Source organism: Carassius auratus, chromosome 36 (genome assembly GCF_003368295.1).
Source record: "Carassius auratus strain Wakin chromosome 36, ASM336829v1, whole genome shotgun sequence".
NCBI classification, from domain to species: Eukaryota; Metazoa; Chordata; class Actinopteri; order Cypriniformes; family Cyprinidae; genus Carassius; species Carassius auratus.
Window position 1 is genome coordinate 975,481 of NC_039278.1, and position 18,886 is coordinate 994,366.

At 39.0% G+C, this 18,886-nt stretch overlaps 1 protein-coding gene across 9 annotated transcripts in view; it reads right to left on the bottom strand.

The window, feature by feature from the left end:
- The window catches only part of LOC113054914 (plasma membrane calcium-transporting ATPase 2-like), a 198,086-nt gene that overhangs the window by 54,146 nt on the left and 125,054 nt on the right, over positions 1-18,886 (bottom strand). For all 9 annotated transcript variants that reach the window (XM_026220706.1, XM_026220707.1, XM_026220705.1 and 6 more), the window contains exon 2: positions 14,743-15,271. In XM_026220706.1, the coding sequence (XP_026076491.1) occupies positions 14,743-14,941 (199 nt within the window). In that variant the 5' untranslated portion in view covers positions 14,942-15,271. The remainder of the gene's footprint in view (positions 1-14,742; positions 15,272-18,886) is intronic.

An 18,886-nucleotide genomic window follows, 5' to 3' on the forward strand; every position in this document is an offset into this window, starting at 1 on the left:
TACGTGACAAAAGCTTCCTGTTCAAAGAACTAGTTAGCTACAATTCATGCTGACTAACATAAGCATATTTATTGTTATGTTTATATTGTTATGTGTATATTGTGCCAATAAAAATGTGAAAAAAACAACAACTGGTAATTAATTTTTAATCATATGTGTACAAACTGATTAACAGAAGGGAAGTACTTCAAAATGCCCAACTAATATGAGAAGGAGGGCATACTATTCAAAAATAAATGCCACCAATCAAAAGTTCAGTGTCACGTGACTTCAGAAATCATTCTTACATGCTGATTTGCTGATCAATAAACATTTCTTATTATTATTAATGTCCAATATTTATTTATGTGTAAGCCATGATACTTTTTTCAGGATTCTTTAATGATCAGAAAGTAAAAATTATATATATATATATATATATATATATATATATTGTTACATTATAAATGTCTTTACTGTCACTTTTAATCAATTTAACTTATTTCTTAAAAATCTTACTGGGCATCATACTGCAAAATATCAGCAGCGTTGCTGTACATACTGTAAATACAACAACATTTTTTCATATTCTGTATTATATTTGACCTTGAGATATTCTGCATAGCTTTGATGCCAGCAGCTCCTGTGGTTAGAGGAAGCACATTCTTCAGCTGACAAGGGCTGACACCAAAAGCTAAAGCAGGGAATAATAAGACGATGGCTACTTCCGTGGGCACATGAAACCAGAACAGCCCAGAGATGGAGAACTTCAAGAGATCAAGAGAAGGAAGCAGCGTGTGACACGAGGAGATGAAGGTGGCCGCTGGGAAATATGCACAGGTTGCAAATAGCACAGTGTGCTAAAAATAAACTCCTTATACATTCCATCTTAATTGAGTGTGTATGTGTGTGTGTGTACAGCGTCACTTTCATCATCACGCGCAGACCATGAACGCTAGCACATCTTCTGTGATCGCTGCTGAACTGGGCATGCAAGTACTTCAGCAAACCCTGAGCTCAGGGCACGTGAGCAGGCTTGTCATCATGTGATCAAGCTATTAAAGCTTTATTAAAAGGAACAGGAAGACAGCATGGGGAGATATAAATATGTTAGTGTTTCATGTGGTTTAGACTGCGAATCATACACAGTCATTAGCAGGTGTCAGCAAACGGCTCAAGCATGCTGAAGTGATAAACACAACAGTGAAAAGAAAAGAAATCACTGCGTGTGCAACACAAAAATGGAATCATAAAGGTGTCTTGTGCACTTCAGAGCCCGCTATTATCAGACTCTAAAGAGGCCTGTGAACATTAAAGACAGAAAAAAAGAAAAAGAAAAAGAAAAAAGAACGTTAAAATACGGTGCATAGAACTGCGGTTCAGCTGCAAGCAATATATATAATACTGTACATTCTGCACATCACAGAACTTTTAACGCAACAGAAAAGCCCTTGTGAAAAATGAGTGCACTAAATTGTGCTTAAAAAATTAAAGTGTAAAAAAAAATTGTACTTGAAGACAATATAATATTGAATAAATACAGTCTCACTTAAAGAGAGACACTTTCTTGAGAGTGTTTCTTACTAAATTGCAACTTATACAAATGTGTAATTAAAAATATATTTAAATATATGACATCCAAGTTTCAATAGAAATGCAATAAAAGTATGTTTACCATAAATGCTTAAAATGCTCAAGTATGCTTAAGAATCACCAAATAACAATAACAATAACAAATAACAAATGAAATGTTTCTCACACAAAGCACATCTTACTTCAGTACACTAGACAGAAATAGAGAGAACATCTGGACGGCCTGTTGGTTTTTGTCCATACTGCTCACTGTATGCTTATCACACTTATATTTGAAACAACAGATGAGTAAATTATGAGTTTTATAATGATCTACGACCGGTTTCTGGATTCTAAACCTAAAGAGTGTGCAGTTTAAAGCACACTGCATTCTTATACAGTATGAGTTTGTGACAATGGATTCAGCATTAAGATAAAGAGCAGAATGAAGGAGTGAAGCTGACCTCATTACTCACTGAATCCACTCGCTCTGGGGACTTACGAGACCACTGAATATCAGATTAATTAGGGTGTAAAACCAGGACAAATACAAACTCATCATGCAGGACCATGTATTTGGTACAAATATAGATGGAGAGCAGGGAGTAAGTGTGCTTTAAAATGATGAAATATTGATTTTTGCACTTTGTGTGAACATAAGCTCACTCACAGCTATTTATACAGCTGCAGCTCAAACCGTGCTGGAATCTTTATCCGTTATCACTGGAGATATTTGCATATGCTCATGCACTTGATATGAAATTCAAAAAGTTCCCTTTCAAAAGAGAAAGACAGCAAGAGGGCCTACATTATTACATATTTTAATGGCTAGCTTTTTCACTGTGGATAAAAATAGATCACCATGGAAACCCTACACATAAAGCACTGTGGGTATTGACTGGGCACTGCAGCACATGCAGATGATAATACACAAGAACACCTGCATTTATGCACATCTGTACGTCAATGCACTCCTTGTGGAAATAAAGTAAAAAAAAAATGAAAAAATGCTTAATCATTACAGAGACTGAATGGCTAAATGTCATATTTTATTGTAAATAAATCAAAATGAGGCTCGGAGGAATAGGCAAGAAATCTGCTATACCAAAATGCTTAATCTAAATGAATAAATGAAAACATGGACAGAATAACAGTGCTCATATGTACAGAGTGCAGTATGTACACTGTGTAAAGTTTGCATGGAAAGCTGCATCCCATGTCATTAGTGACAAATGAACGGACACTAATATCAATTCAGCTGAAAAAATAAGGACAGAGACATAATTATTTTAAACAAACACAATTTTTTTTTTTTTTTATCCCATTCTAACTCCTATGCTGACTGTGCTTATAATGATTTATACTTATAACTGACTGAAGACTAACTGTGGGAAGCTGCTTAATAAATGCTTCTACTTGAGCTTCAGAAAGACACATCACACACTTCATATTTCCTAGGGTTTCTTGGTCTCTGCAAGACATCAGAGATAAAATAGTGTTTTGTCCAGGACTAGTTTCCATGGCATTCTGCTGAATCGATGATAACTCTGTGTTACAAGGGTGTGTAGTAGCCTATAGTTCACTGCTGAGTCACATTTTGTGACAACTCTAGATCCTTTACTAATAAATATAGAGAAAGTGCTGTGACTAGACAAGCAGACTTGCTCAAAGAACAACCACTCAAAGATTTCTCCGGTACATCAGATGAACGCATTCATCTGACAGCACAATATAATTGTGTGGACTTTAGTGGGTGTATGTTGATTATTTTCCCACCAGGTCAAGGATCTTTCTTAAAATGCTCTAAATAGAAAGATATTCTGCCCTTCAGGCTGAAAGCATCACCCGCTGCAGCCCATTCCTAATCAAATAATCGTTCTATGCTAAATTAATTTTCTGGCTCAATACTCTTTAAATTTGCATGAACTGATGACTGAGCTTTATCAACCGTGACCAACCTTGTTTCTCAGCTGAACAGTCTTTTTGTTTTGCTCAAATATACTTCAATCTTAACACTGACTGGACATGTCTATTGAGTGTTTTCTTTCAAATATTTTGGTTACATGGTCAGAATGTTATTATATTGCAGTAATTGTTTAAAATAACTTTTTGTTTAAAAACACTGTCTGTTTAGTTCCTCCTGGTCCGCTACTGATGTATTTATGTATTAATGTTATATCCTATGTTTGATTTGTTTTGGATGTGCCTTATTCTCCCGTAAGCATTAAAATAACTCTTTGATATATATCTTCTTCACCGTGCGGGTTACTCTACACACCAGCACACTTGTGACATTAAGGTGATTATAGTTTAAATGACAGCACTAGATCTACCAGTGGAAACACAACGCCCATCAATTTAATATACAAAATTCAATTGTGTGATGTTTTTATCAATATTTTCCCCAACATTATAATGTATTGCCTCTTTTTTACAATTGCAATGAGACAGTGAAAAGAATCTGCTGTGTTGTGACAAAATATTCAGAATATAGCACAGCCTTTCATATTTTATACACTTAAAGAAACATCTATATAAATAAGTCTCAATGTACTGTTAATATTTAGACATTTTTCATATTATTTGTCCATAAACTTCATGGATAAAAATCCAGCAAATTATTATAATTTTTCTTACAGTGTAATGTTTAATATAGGTTATATAATAGGGTATAATATGATTCATGAGCACTAATGTTTAATATGAACTAGCATTATGTCTCTGTCCTCTAATAATGCTGCTTTGATGACTTCAAGGTGACTTACAAATGAGAAAGGTTTAAGTTGACATGGTGATTTACAAAAGTACGTAAATTTAGCTTGTTCTGTGGAGGTAGGTGGACATGGACAGGGAGATTTCAGTGTGAGAATTCATTATAAATCTTCAACATGGCTCCTTGCTGTTTAAGGGCAACTTAATTAGACATTGTACTGATGGAGCAATGTTTTTGAAAAGGGCTTTTCCTGTTCAGACAGAAAACTTGTGGATGTAAGGAAATGTCTTTTATTTATATGTGAACACCCCCAGTCCACCAGCGGCCCTGAAGAACAGGCTTACGGATCTTCAAACCCACGCTCACATGCTTCCTGTGTGGAGTAATGATAAAGCAGCAGCCGTGGGCAGCGGTATGGTGTGAGTGTGTATTTGTGTGTACGTGCAAACTATATACAGATGCATCTCAATAAATTAGAATGTCTTGGAAAGGTCCTTTTATTTTAGTAATTCAACTCAAAATGTGATTATTTCATGATTTTGGCTCACATTTAACAAAAAAAACTAACATACACTCAATACTTGGTAGGGGCTCTTTTTAATTTAATTACGGCCTCAGTTCAGCGTGGCATGGAGGTAATCAGTTTGTGGCACTGCTGGATGGTCTGGAAGCCCAGGTTTCTTTGACAGTTTTTTTGGTCTCCTGTTTCTCATTTTTCTCTTGACAACAGTCCATAGATTCTTTATGGCGTTCAGGTCTGGTGAGTTTTTCTGGCCAGTCAAGCACACCGACACCATAGTCATTTAACCAACTTTTGGTGCTTTTGGCAGTGTGGGCAGGTGCCAAATTCAGCTGGAAAATGAAATCAGCATCTTCAAAAAGCTGGGCAGCTGAAGGAGGCATGAAGAGCTCCAAAATTTCTTGGTAAACTTCGGTTTTCAAAAAACACAATGGACCAACACCAGCAGATGACAAATCATTAAATCATCACAGACTGTGGAAACTTAACACTGGACTTCAAACAACTTTGGCTATGAGTTTCTTCACACTTCCTCCAGACTCTAGGACCTTGGTTTCCAAATGAAATACAAACTTGCTCTCATCTGAAAAGAGGACTTTGGACCACTGGGCAATAGTCCAGTTCTTCTTCTCCTTAACCCAGGTAAGACGCCGCTGACATTGTCTGTGGTTCAGGAGTGGCTTAACAAGAATGCAAGAATATGACAACTGTAGCCAAATTTCTTGACACATCTGTGTGGTGGTGGCTCTTTATGCCTTGACCCCAGCCTCAGTCCATTCCTTGAATCGATTTTGCTTGACAGTCCTTAAAAGGCTGTGGTTCTCTCGGTTGGTTGTGATTCTTTTTCTTCCACACTTCTTCCATCCATTCAACTTTATGTAAGCATGCTTGGATACAGCACTCTGTGAACAGCTTCTTTGGCAATGAATGTTTGTGGCTTATCCTCCTCGTGAAGGGTGTCAATGATTGTCTTCTGGACAACTGTCAGATCAGCAGTCTTCCCCATGATTGTGTAGCCTAGTGAACCAAACTGAGAGACCATTTTGAAGGCTCAGGAAATCTTTGAAGGTATTTTGAGTTGATTAGCTGATTGTCATGTCACCATATTCTAATTTGTTGAGATAATGAATTGGTGGGTTTTTGTTAAATGTGAGCCAAAATCATCACAAAATTTGAGATGCCCCTGTATGTATACATAAGAATGATTTCTGTGATGGGTAGGTTTAGGGATAGGTTTCTGTGAGGGGTAGTTTTAGGTTTAGTGTAGGTTAGTGATGTGTCCATACTATGATTAGTATTAACATTCTATAAAAAACTTCTTTATTATTACTTTAAAGATACTGTCTTTGTGGGGTCCAATTACAGAACTACTATCTTTGTGGGGATATTAAGAAGGTGTGTGTGTGTGTGTGTGTGTGTGTGTGTGTGTGTGTGTGTGTGTGTGTGTGTGTGTGTGAGAGAGAGAGAAAGAGAGTTATTGTTTGTCTATAGCCCTATTCGGACAGGACTAGTTTTACAGGGGGTCATTGGTGTACTTGGTGATTTTAATCCTGTCTGAATCTGCCACGTCTGTGTTTTTCTCACACAACCTCTATGATAATTCCAGAGCAAATTAGAGAAGGCTTGGAAAACTCTGTTTTCATTCCACATCCAAAAGTTTCAGCATACTAGTTATGCCAGTATTGAGGAGATGTGTGAGAACAGTTATGAGAAGATGCCCCCTATTGAAGATAGATCTCGCTCTCCGTGCCACTAAGCAGACTGCCACTGCCATTGGCAGATCTATGATAGTCATGATGGTAACAGAGAGGCATCTGTGGGTGAACCTGGTGGATATCGGGATGAAAGAGAAGGGCTTTCTCCTTGATGAGCCAGTTTCCCCTTCTGAGGTTTTTGCCACTTTTGTCGAGATGGTTGTCGAGAAGTTTAAGGAGGCCAAGACGTGCTCGGCTTCCTTTATAATACATAATGCTTTGTGACTTGCTCCTTGATGTCTGGGCTGGATGTTCCCTTTGAGAAGCTGCCCCGGTCAGGACACGCTACTCATATGTTGCCCCAAGGGGTCTCCTAAGGTTTGAGTCATTATCTCGACCATCATGCACATTCTCTGAGCTAGAGCTCCACGCACTGATGTGTTGAGTGGCTTAACACTCCTAAATGTCACTCTGCAATTCGATAGGTGGTCAGGCCCATGGGGGCCACCCTGTCACACTGCCCTTATTGTTGAACCAGTGAATCACCCCTTCGCAGAGTGAGCTTGAGTATGCAGCATTCCCTGAAGTATAAGTGAACATCTCGTCAGGCTCTGTTGTTGGGTTCTGATGCCTCTACAGGTTCTCGTTAAGCTGTGAACATCTGCACTGGCTGATGGTCTCTCATTGGGCCCTGCTAGACTGCCCTTCTAATCTTGAGCAGAGCGCTTAGTAGCCATCAGAGCGAGATCAGTTGCCGCGCGCAGATCCCTGATGACGTGGGGTGCATGCCGATTGGGGTGCAGCCAGTGACTTCACCACTTGCTCGTGTATGTCTGGGAAGATCAGCGTTCTTCTTCTCGATGTAAGCTGGCATCCGCAAAGTCAACAGCGTTGAACTCATCCCTAGATGAGGGAGGGCCCACCAGCGGCTCACTGGCAACAGTGGGACTCATACCTGCTGTTGCCTGAGCCACTTCTCTCCTGGATCCAAGGGCGCACACTGGCAGCTCTGCACAGTGGGTGCACGTGTTGTCCATGAGTGCCACTTTGACGTGGGCAAGGCACAGGAAGGTGACACAGAACTGATGAAGGTCAGGCGGGTCAATGGGACCCACACAAATCTGGCATGTAGTGGCCATCGGATGCGGAGAGGAAAACAGGGGTGAGTAGTCCTCTAAAGCAACTTCCACGATGACTTAACAAGACTTCTAGCATGAAGAAAGAGATGCTGAAGAAATTTCCGTGCCCATGCAATTTATACTGCCAGCAGACCTGTTAGTATTTGGATGCTTCTCGTCAATTGGCCAGCTGTCTCCAGCTGGGGTTACCCCATAAAATTTCAGAGAAAGTGGAGAAGGGATGAGTTCCCATATACGTCAGAAGGGCAAAGTCGGGGGCCCATGGCCTGCAGCCCACTCAAGCCCAATGGTAGGTCCGGCCATGCATATGATAATGCATATATTCGATATAGCATATACATCTGAATTAGAATAGTTTATCGTCAACACTGAGGATACTGTTAGAGAAAGCGATTTCATGACTTTTATGAAATGGGCTTAAGTCAACATCAAACAGCATTCACCCATTTTGTTTTCATATTGTTTCATCAAGTGAAACAGGAAACAAATTGTCTCTACAAGAGAATAAAAAAATAATTGCGGTTGTTTGGACATCAGCTGAAAAGGAAATTAATCTGCACTGAAAAACAAATGTAACCTAAAAATGGTCACAACTAAATTAATTGGTTTTATTCAACAACAAAAAAAGCATCACTGAATCAAACACTCAACCCAAATTCAAATATTTAATAAAAAGTTTTTTTTTTTTTTTTGTGGGTTAAAACAGGTAAAATATATTTTTAAGGTAATGATATGATATATATATATATATATATATTCAAGGCTTGGAAAAAGTCATGGAAGGAAAAATACAGTTTTAAAAGGTCATGAAAATATCAAAAGTCTATTATACTTAGCAAAAGATGTAACAAGACAAGCACAATCACAACAAGGTGACTCAGATAGTAAAATAGTAACACTGCATTTGTCATGACACATTCAGTGATGTGCATATTACACACTATGATGATGTTTGTTTGATTTCAAAGGGGTTCAAATCACTTTCCTCATCTGTATCATCAGTATTTGTCTTGTTTTCTGTTGAAATATCCAAAAGTCCTAAAACTAAGCTTTATTTGACAATCAAACCTGTGTGAAATACTAGGACGTGTTTTCAGAGAATATATTCTTACCCTTAGTTATGACAAACTGTCTTTTGCTTGTCAAGAAATGTTATTTTGTTTGAAATATGTTAAGATACTTTGTCCTGGAAAAAAATAATAATCTACATCATCTCTCATTTTGCTGAAATGTGCCAACACCAAAGCTCAATGCTGCGACAGGATGGATGACACAGTATCAACGCCACATGCCACACAGGTGCAAAAATAGATGTAGAGGGCAAGAGGGCAAGGAAGACAGTGACAAAATGAAAAATCAACACATCAGCAAGTGACCTGGCTCTGGTTAACGGTGTTAGGCAGACATCAGACATGACGGATGGGGAGGCCCAGGATGTGATTCACTGACCAATCCAGAAAGTCAGCTGTCAGGTTTCACTAAAGGAAATTGCACCTTCCCATTGCAGCGAGCAGCCCGACCCCTCCAAGCACATGCCTGACAAAGAAGCGTCCATTTGCATGACCCTGAACACACACTGACTGAGCCCAGGAGGTTTGTACTGTATGTGTCATTCAGGGACCCCTCGACCATGTCCCAACTTTTAAAAAAATATTTTGTTAATTTAGATACCTTTTCTTGACAAAAATCAATATAATTAAAGAGTTTTGTTTTGTGTGGCTTCAGTGCAAACAGAAAAATGTTGTTGACCAGATAAAGCAGTAGCTTTCAGTTTTAGCAGCAAGTCATTTTAGTGCTACATGACTAGAGAGCAGAGAAAAATGTAAGAAAACTTCAACACCTAGAATGCACTGGATACAACTGTCCGTAAGCAGGGATACTAAAATGCAGGGGTACAATATGTATTTTCACAATCAGATATTTATTTTCATTTTTTGAAAACTACTGATAATTGGACTGATAATTAATCATGGATATTTTGGTGTTAGGTAACACTAAGAAAGAGTACCCTGATAAAAATGATTTTGTAGTGAATTAAATACTACATAAATACATTAATTTCTACATTAAATAATTTAGTTAAGGCAAGAATAAAACAAAATAAAAAGTAAATTCTATGTTAGTACTTAATTTAAGCTTGTAGAAATTAAAGTTGGAACTTATAAGTATATTTTACTTGGAACCGTCTGTTATGTTTACAACGATTCTTTAAGTAAATATCAAAGTTATGATCCCATATTTCCCATCATGCACTGGGGCACAAATAATTAAAAATGTTAAATGTTTCACCGTTTTCGAGTTGTATTTACACAGTTTTATGGTTGCTTTGGTTGTTAGGTTTAGTAACTTACTGTTTTGTGTCATTTGGAGTTCATTTTCTACTCAAAATGACCCATTCATACTCGAACACTATTCACTGACCGTCGTTTTGTACAGTGTACCAAGTATCGAGGTCTCTGAGTTCATTTTGCTAATTATTTTATTGACTGGACATATTATCTCAAAGGATAATCTGTCTATTTGTTTACTTACAGATTTTATTTAATTCAATGCTTAAGCTTGACTAAAATATATGTGTGCAAACATTGCAAACAAAAGAAAACGTTTTTTTTTTTTTTTTCAGTGCATTGAACTACTGTTATTGAATCAAATTTACCGGGAATTCCCAAGTAAACTTAACTTAAACATTTCTATTTAAACCTACTAATAATTATGTTTAGGCTTTAACTTGTATTTTTTTTGCAACTAACTAGCTGAGTGAGAATTGTTTCCAAGCTTTTTTCATGTAAATACTACTCCACATTTTTTTCAGTGTACACATTTTTTAATTAACAAATAATTAAAGCCAAAGTCAAATCTTCTGCATGAAAAATTCTGCATGCAAACGCTTGCTCTGTCCATTGATTATTTAATATTCAAAAGCATTTGCCGGTCATAGGTGAACAAAGCAGAGGTGTTTATCACATAAATATATAAAATCACGATCTGGGTGATTTAGCCCCCTTTTGTAAGCCATTAGTCCGGAATTTAGGTGTTCTTTTTGACATTGATCTCAGGTTTGAGAGACAAATTTATTCTGTCGTCAAGTCTTGTTTGTATCATTTGAGATTAATAGCTAAAGTGAAACCATTTCTGTCCACTCGTGCTCTCGAAAAGCTCATTCATGCATTTATATTTACAAGACTAGATTACTGCAATGCGTTATATGTCGGTATAAATAAGTCACTGATTAAACGCTTACAACTAATTCAAAACGCCGCCGCGAGACTTTTGACAGGTACTCGTAAGCGAGATAACATTACCCCAGTAATGAGCTCTTTAAATTGGCTACCGATTGACTACAGAATAAATCTTAAAATTTTCATTTTTGTTCATAAATCACATTAATCAAATCTTATTAAGAAAAACGATAACCAAAACGGTCCTTGAGGTCAGCTGACCAGCTGGTTTTAATGACTCCAAAAACAAAGCGGAGAAGTGGAGATCGAGATTTTGTAGCGATAGCTCCTAAACTCTGGAATGATCTACCCCTTCCTATCAGATTGGAGCGTACATTTACTGTTTTTAAACAGAAGCTTAAAGAACACCCCCTAGCTCTAGCATTCAATGGGGTATAGTAGTTGCATTTGAAGGTTATCAAACGGAGGGGTTTATTTCATTATTTATATGTGGTGTTAATGATGTATGTTTTTAATGTGTTTGTATAGCACTTTGTTCAAAGACAAGTTGTGTAAAAGTGCTAAAGAAAGAAAGAAAGAAAGAAAGAAAGATAGATAGAAAGAAAGAAAATCATAAAACTCACTCAGCTTTAAGTCAAATCCAACCAGCTGCATCAGGAGTCAATCAAACGAATGTGTGAACAGTAATCAGTAATGCTAACACGCCTAGTCCATGCTGTATTTCAACATATGACATACAACTACCTATTGACAATACCACGAAATATTCATGAGCCAGGCTAATAAGGTTTACAATGCGTCCCCATCCTTCTTCAGATCGCTCTTAAGCCCCTGATCATGTTACATGCGTTACGTACTTTTCTGTGCCCACATCACCAACTCAAAGTACCCTCCAAGGTCATCCATTCAGGAGCATCTGTCTCTCAGAAGAGGAGAAATGTAGCCTAGTCTCTTATTTATAATCTGTCCTCTAAGGGAAATGCTTTCTCCTTTTAAGAATGGCTGCTGGAATCAGGGCAGCACTACTGTCCTTATTAGACAAGATTGTACTCCTTCTGAGCAATTCCTGCTGGGACCCTAGACTAAGTAGGTTTGTCAGAGGGGAATGCAAACGCGGACTAGATTAGCGTGCTGGTCAAGGGCATGGGAGGAGGGCACAGCCTAGCTAAGGTGGGACAGTGTTTAAGTAGCCAACAGCTGTTGTCATTGCTCCAGAACTGAGTCCCAGCACAATGTCAAAGCGTCGCCAGGGATCGGACAGGTGAAGCGCTGGCTCTGATAAGTGGAGCTGGCCCACTGATGCTCATTGTGTGAGCTGCGGTCATGTTTTGTTTGCAGCTTGGCTCTGGGATGTTTTGCCAGCTTGCTTTGACCTTCAGTGCCTTTTACGGTTTAAATGTAGCATCGTATTACATGGAGTGCCTCACTTCCGATATTCACAGCCCTTCTGTTTCTATCCTTTTTAATTGCTGTAAAAATTGGCTATTAGCTGCATTTAGCATTTTCTCCTCACAGCAGAAGCCTTTGCGTTAAATGCAAGTGCGCTAATAAGCACCATGGATAAAAGTCTCACATCTGTGCCTCTAATACACCTCAGTTGCACTAGGCTAGGCTCTGGAGATATTTTACCTCTCATTTCATTATGAATTAGTCAGGAGACACACCAGGACATACGAAACGTGAGCTTAGACTAGCTAGACAGTCTAAGTGTTGGTTACTTTAATGCTAATTCGGGTAAGGATGTGCACTGCGTCAAAGTGAGATGGGCCATCAGACTGAAATAGAAATGAGAACAGAGGAAAGCATGGGGGAGGACAGTCACGGTGAGTGAACATACACTACTGGTTGGCTTGCAGCTGGTGCTAGGGCACAGCACACTGAGACCATTAGCACACAATAGCTGTCATACCCCAGCCCACCTCTACGGCAAATTGTTTATTGTGATTGCAGCATCAACAGAAGTGCCTTTCCTACTGTCTGAACACATGGACATAGTCATTTAGTCCTGCTCAATGTACTGTGTAAAAATAGGAACTCTTCCACCATCCTTCATAGATTTCCCTGGCTCTTAATAATTCTTGTTAACTGTACCTTACGCTGCAGGCTTTCAGATGGTGTGTGGCATTTGTCCTGACTACAGGCACTAGCCACAGCATTATCTGAAGCAAGCTGACTTAAAGGAGATGCTTTCTCTTTTTTGGGAGGTCGCCAGGCTCCTCCATCTCTCGCTCAGCTCCCATCTGCCAGGAACTCTCTCTGCGAGAGTGGCCAACACCCACAACTTTGAGAAAAGTGGGCGCTCTTGCGGCTCAATACTACCCACATAATGTACTGTAGCATCCAGGAGGATCGAGGGAGACTTGTGTTGTCCTTACAGAGCAATTTCTTTATTCAGTAGAGATGAACTGACCATCAGCCCTGCTTCATCATCGATTGTAGTATAAGGTAAATATAGATTAAAGGCACAAGTATTGACTGAAGAGCTTGGAGAAATCGAAGAGGGAGAATGTTACAGTGTCTGGAGTGTATTCAGTGTTTGGATGCCTCCCGCCCTGCGGGAATATCCAGCTACAACTAGCTGCTGTAACAGGGCTCCCAGGTAGTCAAAGCTGGACATAATTTGGTTCAAGCTGGTCCAGAGGGTTGATCAGAAGAAATATCAGCCTGTTTTCTCTAACATAGCATGACATTCTTGTTCACTTAACAGTTTAAATTGTTTCCTTTAGGTAAAGCATGGGTAGTTTGTACTTTTTGATTGACAGAGGTGCATGTCAATGTGGAAGTCATAAAACTGGGATACAACTAGACCCTTTTGATGTTGTTGACAAATTCTTGCCTTTAAGCTTCCTCTGGTTCACTGTAAAGATACAGATATACCATTTTCGATTTTTGGACAGTAGTTTATGCTGCTAACATTGTCTATGCATTCCTAAAATATCTTTCTTAAGATGCAGTGCCTCATATGTTGACTTAAAATGGGCTGAACTACTGAAAAATGGAAGAAAGAATCTTAGAAGATGGTGTATGTGGTAGTGGTGACTGCATCCTGAGAGAGAAGGCATAGCTTTCATGCTCAGCTTATTAACCAGACTAGATGTGACCATTTGTCTTCATTATCATGTCACACTTGGGGTGTCAGCACAAGTCACTCCAGCACTGCAGAGCAACAGCCTGCTCCTAAACATGTTCCTAACACTCAAACCAAACACATAGTTTGCAGAGAAGGAAAGATTATGCTGTCACCCAGGCTGACAGATCTATCAATCTAGTGCTGTCACGGGTAACACATCTACTGCAGGCCAGTTCATATAGATTGTAATTTTGTTTAATCTAAAACAAAAGGCATCTGAATTCACAATATGGTTGCATATTGGAAACATTACATTCATAACAAGCTATCTACTCCAACACCTATATCAAACAAAATGGTATTAAATGACGATGCATCTAACAGAAGAAGTTTAAATGGTGCATGCATTGAAAAGGACAGTCACACCACCAGTTGGACCATAACAAATCAGGACACAATGAAGATGCCAATCACACCATTTTTCCAATGGATGCTCGCAAGCTCCTTTCTGCTCTAAAGGTTATGCGACTGATTTACAATGCAAGAAAATACTCTAAAATGGACCCTACAGTCAATGCAGTGAGATGATTTGTAATTAAAATTATATATATATATGGATGGCTTTTCTACCCAGCAATACTATCATTGTAAAAAGTAGCAAATTTAGTTTGACCCCTGCGCTGTTGCCTGGGAGACACATCCTAGTTAATAACTCTGCAAGACAGCCAACCAGCATCAGCCGCAGGTTTAAGGGGGAAGAACAGCATACTGGAATGGAAATTATTATCATTTGAAAGAGTTTTACTGTATGAGTGAGAGCTTAAGCAGGGCAGTTGTGTTTAGTGCATGAGACGGCATGAGACAGTGCACACTCACCCTCTGTCGGCGAGGTTTTCAGCCTCTGGCACAGTCCCTCGACACCTCCATAGTCCTCCTGAATTTTGACCACTGCCTCTGTTCCTCTGAGCTCCATGAGGGAACGCAGCTCCATGAGCGAGCATCCAAATCCCCCTGCATGGTTGCTGTCATTTCTTTGGTTCTTGGTGTAAAAATCGTTATTTGTCATGTCCCCCATGGTGGCTGAGTATTGCTTGGTAGCTTTTCTTGAAAGCGGATGAGAGAAATTGAGAAAACGCCGCACGGGGCAGAGAAGGAGTTCCTGGTGTGGCTGGAAAACAGGTGTCTAAAAACAAACGAGAGCAATGCAGGAGAGAATAGAAGGTAAGAGAGGGAGGATGAGGAAAAAAAAAACAGATCCTGTCCGCTGTCAGCAGTTGATCTCGGCTGAGGTCCTGAGGATGTCTGCTCTCACCACGGCTGCAGACCGGCGGCTCTCCATACGTGGTATCCCATTCTACCTGCTTCCCGTCGGCTACTGTCTACATGGTGATCCGCTCCATTACTCCTTCAGAGACAGACACAGAGAGAGAGAGAGAGCGGAGGACAGAAGGGGAGGGAGGGTGAGAGAGAGGGAGAGAGAGAGAGAGAGAGAGAAGGAGAGATAAGCATGAGTGTTTCTCAAAGGTGCGAGCAGCACAAAAGTGAGAGAGGCGCTAGGAAAGCACGGCACGAGGCATTGTGTCGTCAATGCATCTGCGTTTCGCTTGCACACAGAGGTGGGGGGTGTCCATCTATTCCTGTGATTCTCCTCATCATATGACAATTCTGTCACATGCATAGCTGCGGCATGCTGCACTTTGATTGCTCTCTGACTGAATACAAAGCCATGTAAATACTGAAGGCACATGTGAGTATTTACACTGCTCGTATGAACTGAACGAGACTGCGGAGTGCATCAAACGGCTTGACGCTATGAAGAAATGGAGGCAATGCATCCCACACTGCAGCAAGATTAGCTGGAGGGGAGCTAGTGATGGTAAAGGATTATATAATCCATCCATGCGAATGCAATTGTGGTGCATAGAGCACCATTTGAATACCAGCCAACTAGTGCCGCTACATCCTGTAAGGTAGTTCTCACATTTACTGTATCACTTTTGGTATGTGAAATCACACAAATAGTTGTTAAGTGCACTGCAAACTGCAGATAGATAAGCATTGTTGAGGAGTAATGATCTGAAGGTAGTGATGTTACTTGCTACATTTTTTAGCAGTGTATCAGCAGCTCAGGTGTTTTCACCTTAAAAACGGTGTAGCATGACAAAACACCTCTGCTTTACTGCAGAGCGCGCTGAGGATATACGATCATATGCACTCTTCTAAATAAATGATTCATGAAACAAAATAGTTCAGTGTAATGTCACCCTGATGGATATGTTTTAATGAATGCACAATTCTTGTATATGTATTTAATAGCTCTTTAATCGTTTCCATGTAATTTGCTTCTTTTGGTTAGCAACTTGTACTGCTTTTTCAGAAAAACACTAAGTATCTTCATAAAGTTTAGACAATTTCAAAGTATATAATATATTTTATAAAGTTTATAAAATAGTTTTCAGCTTTCCTTAAACCAGCTGTATACCTAAAACAACCAAACCCAGCCATAATTCATCAGGAGAAATACAATTATTGATTCGATCTAACTGTATGACTTGGGACAGACAATCAATACCATTTCTAAAGAGAAACATTTGCATTTTTCTATGATGCAGTTCTTTGTCAGAAACTGTTTGTCAGAAAACTCTGCCTGTATTTCCAGACTCCAGATGTGTTTAGGAGTGAATGGCTCATCGCATCAGTCATGACACCTCTATGAACATGTCATTTCTGTCCAAACATTTACTACTAAAGCCTCACCATGCTGACAAATCTGTCAGAATCAGTGGACCGTGATTTTGCCAAACAAGACATGTTTCTCGCTGAAATCATGTTGGGAATGAGTGGCCTCGTATGGGACGGCCCTGCTTTCCATGGCCTTCAGGACTAATCAATATCCACCGCTGTTGCCAATACCAGCTCCACCAACTCCACCAGCTGTGCCAATGGTGGTTAACGTACCAGCTCTCAGGGAGGCATAATGAAGTCCTCCAGAAGGTTACTGCAGGTAATAATACAAGCACAGCTGCTTCTTTTTTATTGATGCTGCGACAGATGCTCTCACATCATCACTGTAAAACAACACAGACTATCCAACAGGACATGAATGCTTTCAGGAAGATATCACTATCACCCTAAGGTGCTATCACTGTAAATGAGGTGACACAATCATCCTAAAGAGCACCTACACTCCGAGTGTAATTACATGTTGATTCATGAAAAAGACTGACAGAGACAAATGAAGTGTTCAAAATGTAAACACAGCACAAAATTTCATAAATTTCAAATTTTAAAGCAACGTGAGGAGTGTCACTAGAGATGTGCCTATGAACCGTTATTTGTCTTATCAGGACTGTTTTATATGATTGAAGATAAACCTGTACAGCAGTCTAATCACACGGTTAAATATATAGCTGAGCTCACTCATAAAACTGCTTTCAAAACATTCAAAAGCTGCCTTGATTAGCTGTTAATCAAACAACAGTCAGGTTCTTTTTTTAAAATGTTGAACAGATTGAGAAAAAAATTGGAAAGGCTGCATGTTTATTAGTTACAGTCAATTTATTATATACATTTTATATTGTTGGCTTTCTTAAAATATAATTTTAGTCTACTCTATATAAGTTAATTTGACAAAGCAGTATAGTTTAATGATAGACAGCAAATATAAGAGTGCTCCGTTGAAGATAAGATGTCACCTTTAACTAACATGTAATATGAACAGAGCAGGAATTATTCACATCGATGTGATTACTAATCTTTATTAGCACTAAATTTGTAGTATTGGGCAATCTGCTTATGATTATGCTGGTATTTGGGATTTTTCTTTGTTTTCAATTTTCTGAATGTTTTATGCACACAAGTTCTTTTGAACAGATTTTAACCGATTAGTGCACAGATCGTTTGAAACAGAACATACAACCATTAACAACTGTAAGGCAAAGTCAGCCTTTTACATTAGCATCCTCACAACTACAGAGCTCAGCCAGGATCGACAGCACTGAACTGTGCACTGATTAATATATATATATATATAGAGAGAGAGAGAGAGAGAGAGTGCATGCCACGGAACACACTGTACGTCTGTCCTTCAAAGCCTAGTTTTACAGCCAAGCAAAGTGAGGCAGTATCATGTGCGCTTGTCTAAAATTTCTACAATTTGTACTCAAGTGTTTTGTTCAGGCATTAAAATAGTAATTAACAGTAAAATAATGGTGTTAACAGTACTATTTATTCTTTCATTTATTAATTCATTCATTCCAGTCATTTTTTCATTAATTTTACAAATGAATGGACGGATAAATGAATGAAACTGAATAAAATAAAAAATAATAAATTTGAAAAATCATCAGTTAGCTTCAATGTTAGTGTAGCTTTTTTTCAGAACTGTAGCTTGGGTGTAGATGAGTTGCTTGTAGTTTGAAGTTTTCATTTTAAAATACTTATATTTAAATACTTAAATATTAGCACTGTCGTTCACCAGTGGATTTAAGCCAGCTTTGCTGATGTCAAGCATACAGTATATTTACCTACTACTAATGACACACTGTTCCCCATTTAAGATGAACATAATAAGGATGTGTAACTGGCATGATCATTGTGTTGTGTCGGGCAGCTGGGTTTGGTGAGGCACTGAGTTGGAGGTCTAGTTTTGGATAGCAACTTCAAAGGTTCTTTTTCGAGCTCTGCCTCCTACTGTAGCTGCAGTATAAACTACTCAAAAGAGCCGGAGCATCATCATTCCCTGCTGATCCGCAGAAGGAGCGAGGCGGTGAGGACGAGACTGCACCATGTGAAATGGGGAAAGACATTAATGATGGTGGTAATGATGAGTGGAAAGAGGAGGGTGGTATCAGACATAGCTGCTAACCCTTCAACACTGCACTGTCAACATACAGAAACTAGAACATTCTGCTCCTTCCACTTCCTGCCTAAACATGAAGGGAACAGTTCACCCAAAAATCATTAATCTTTTGAGAACTGTACTGAACACTGATTGTCATGGAATTAAAGTAATTGTTGA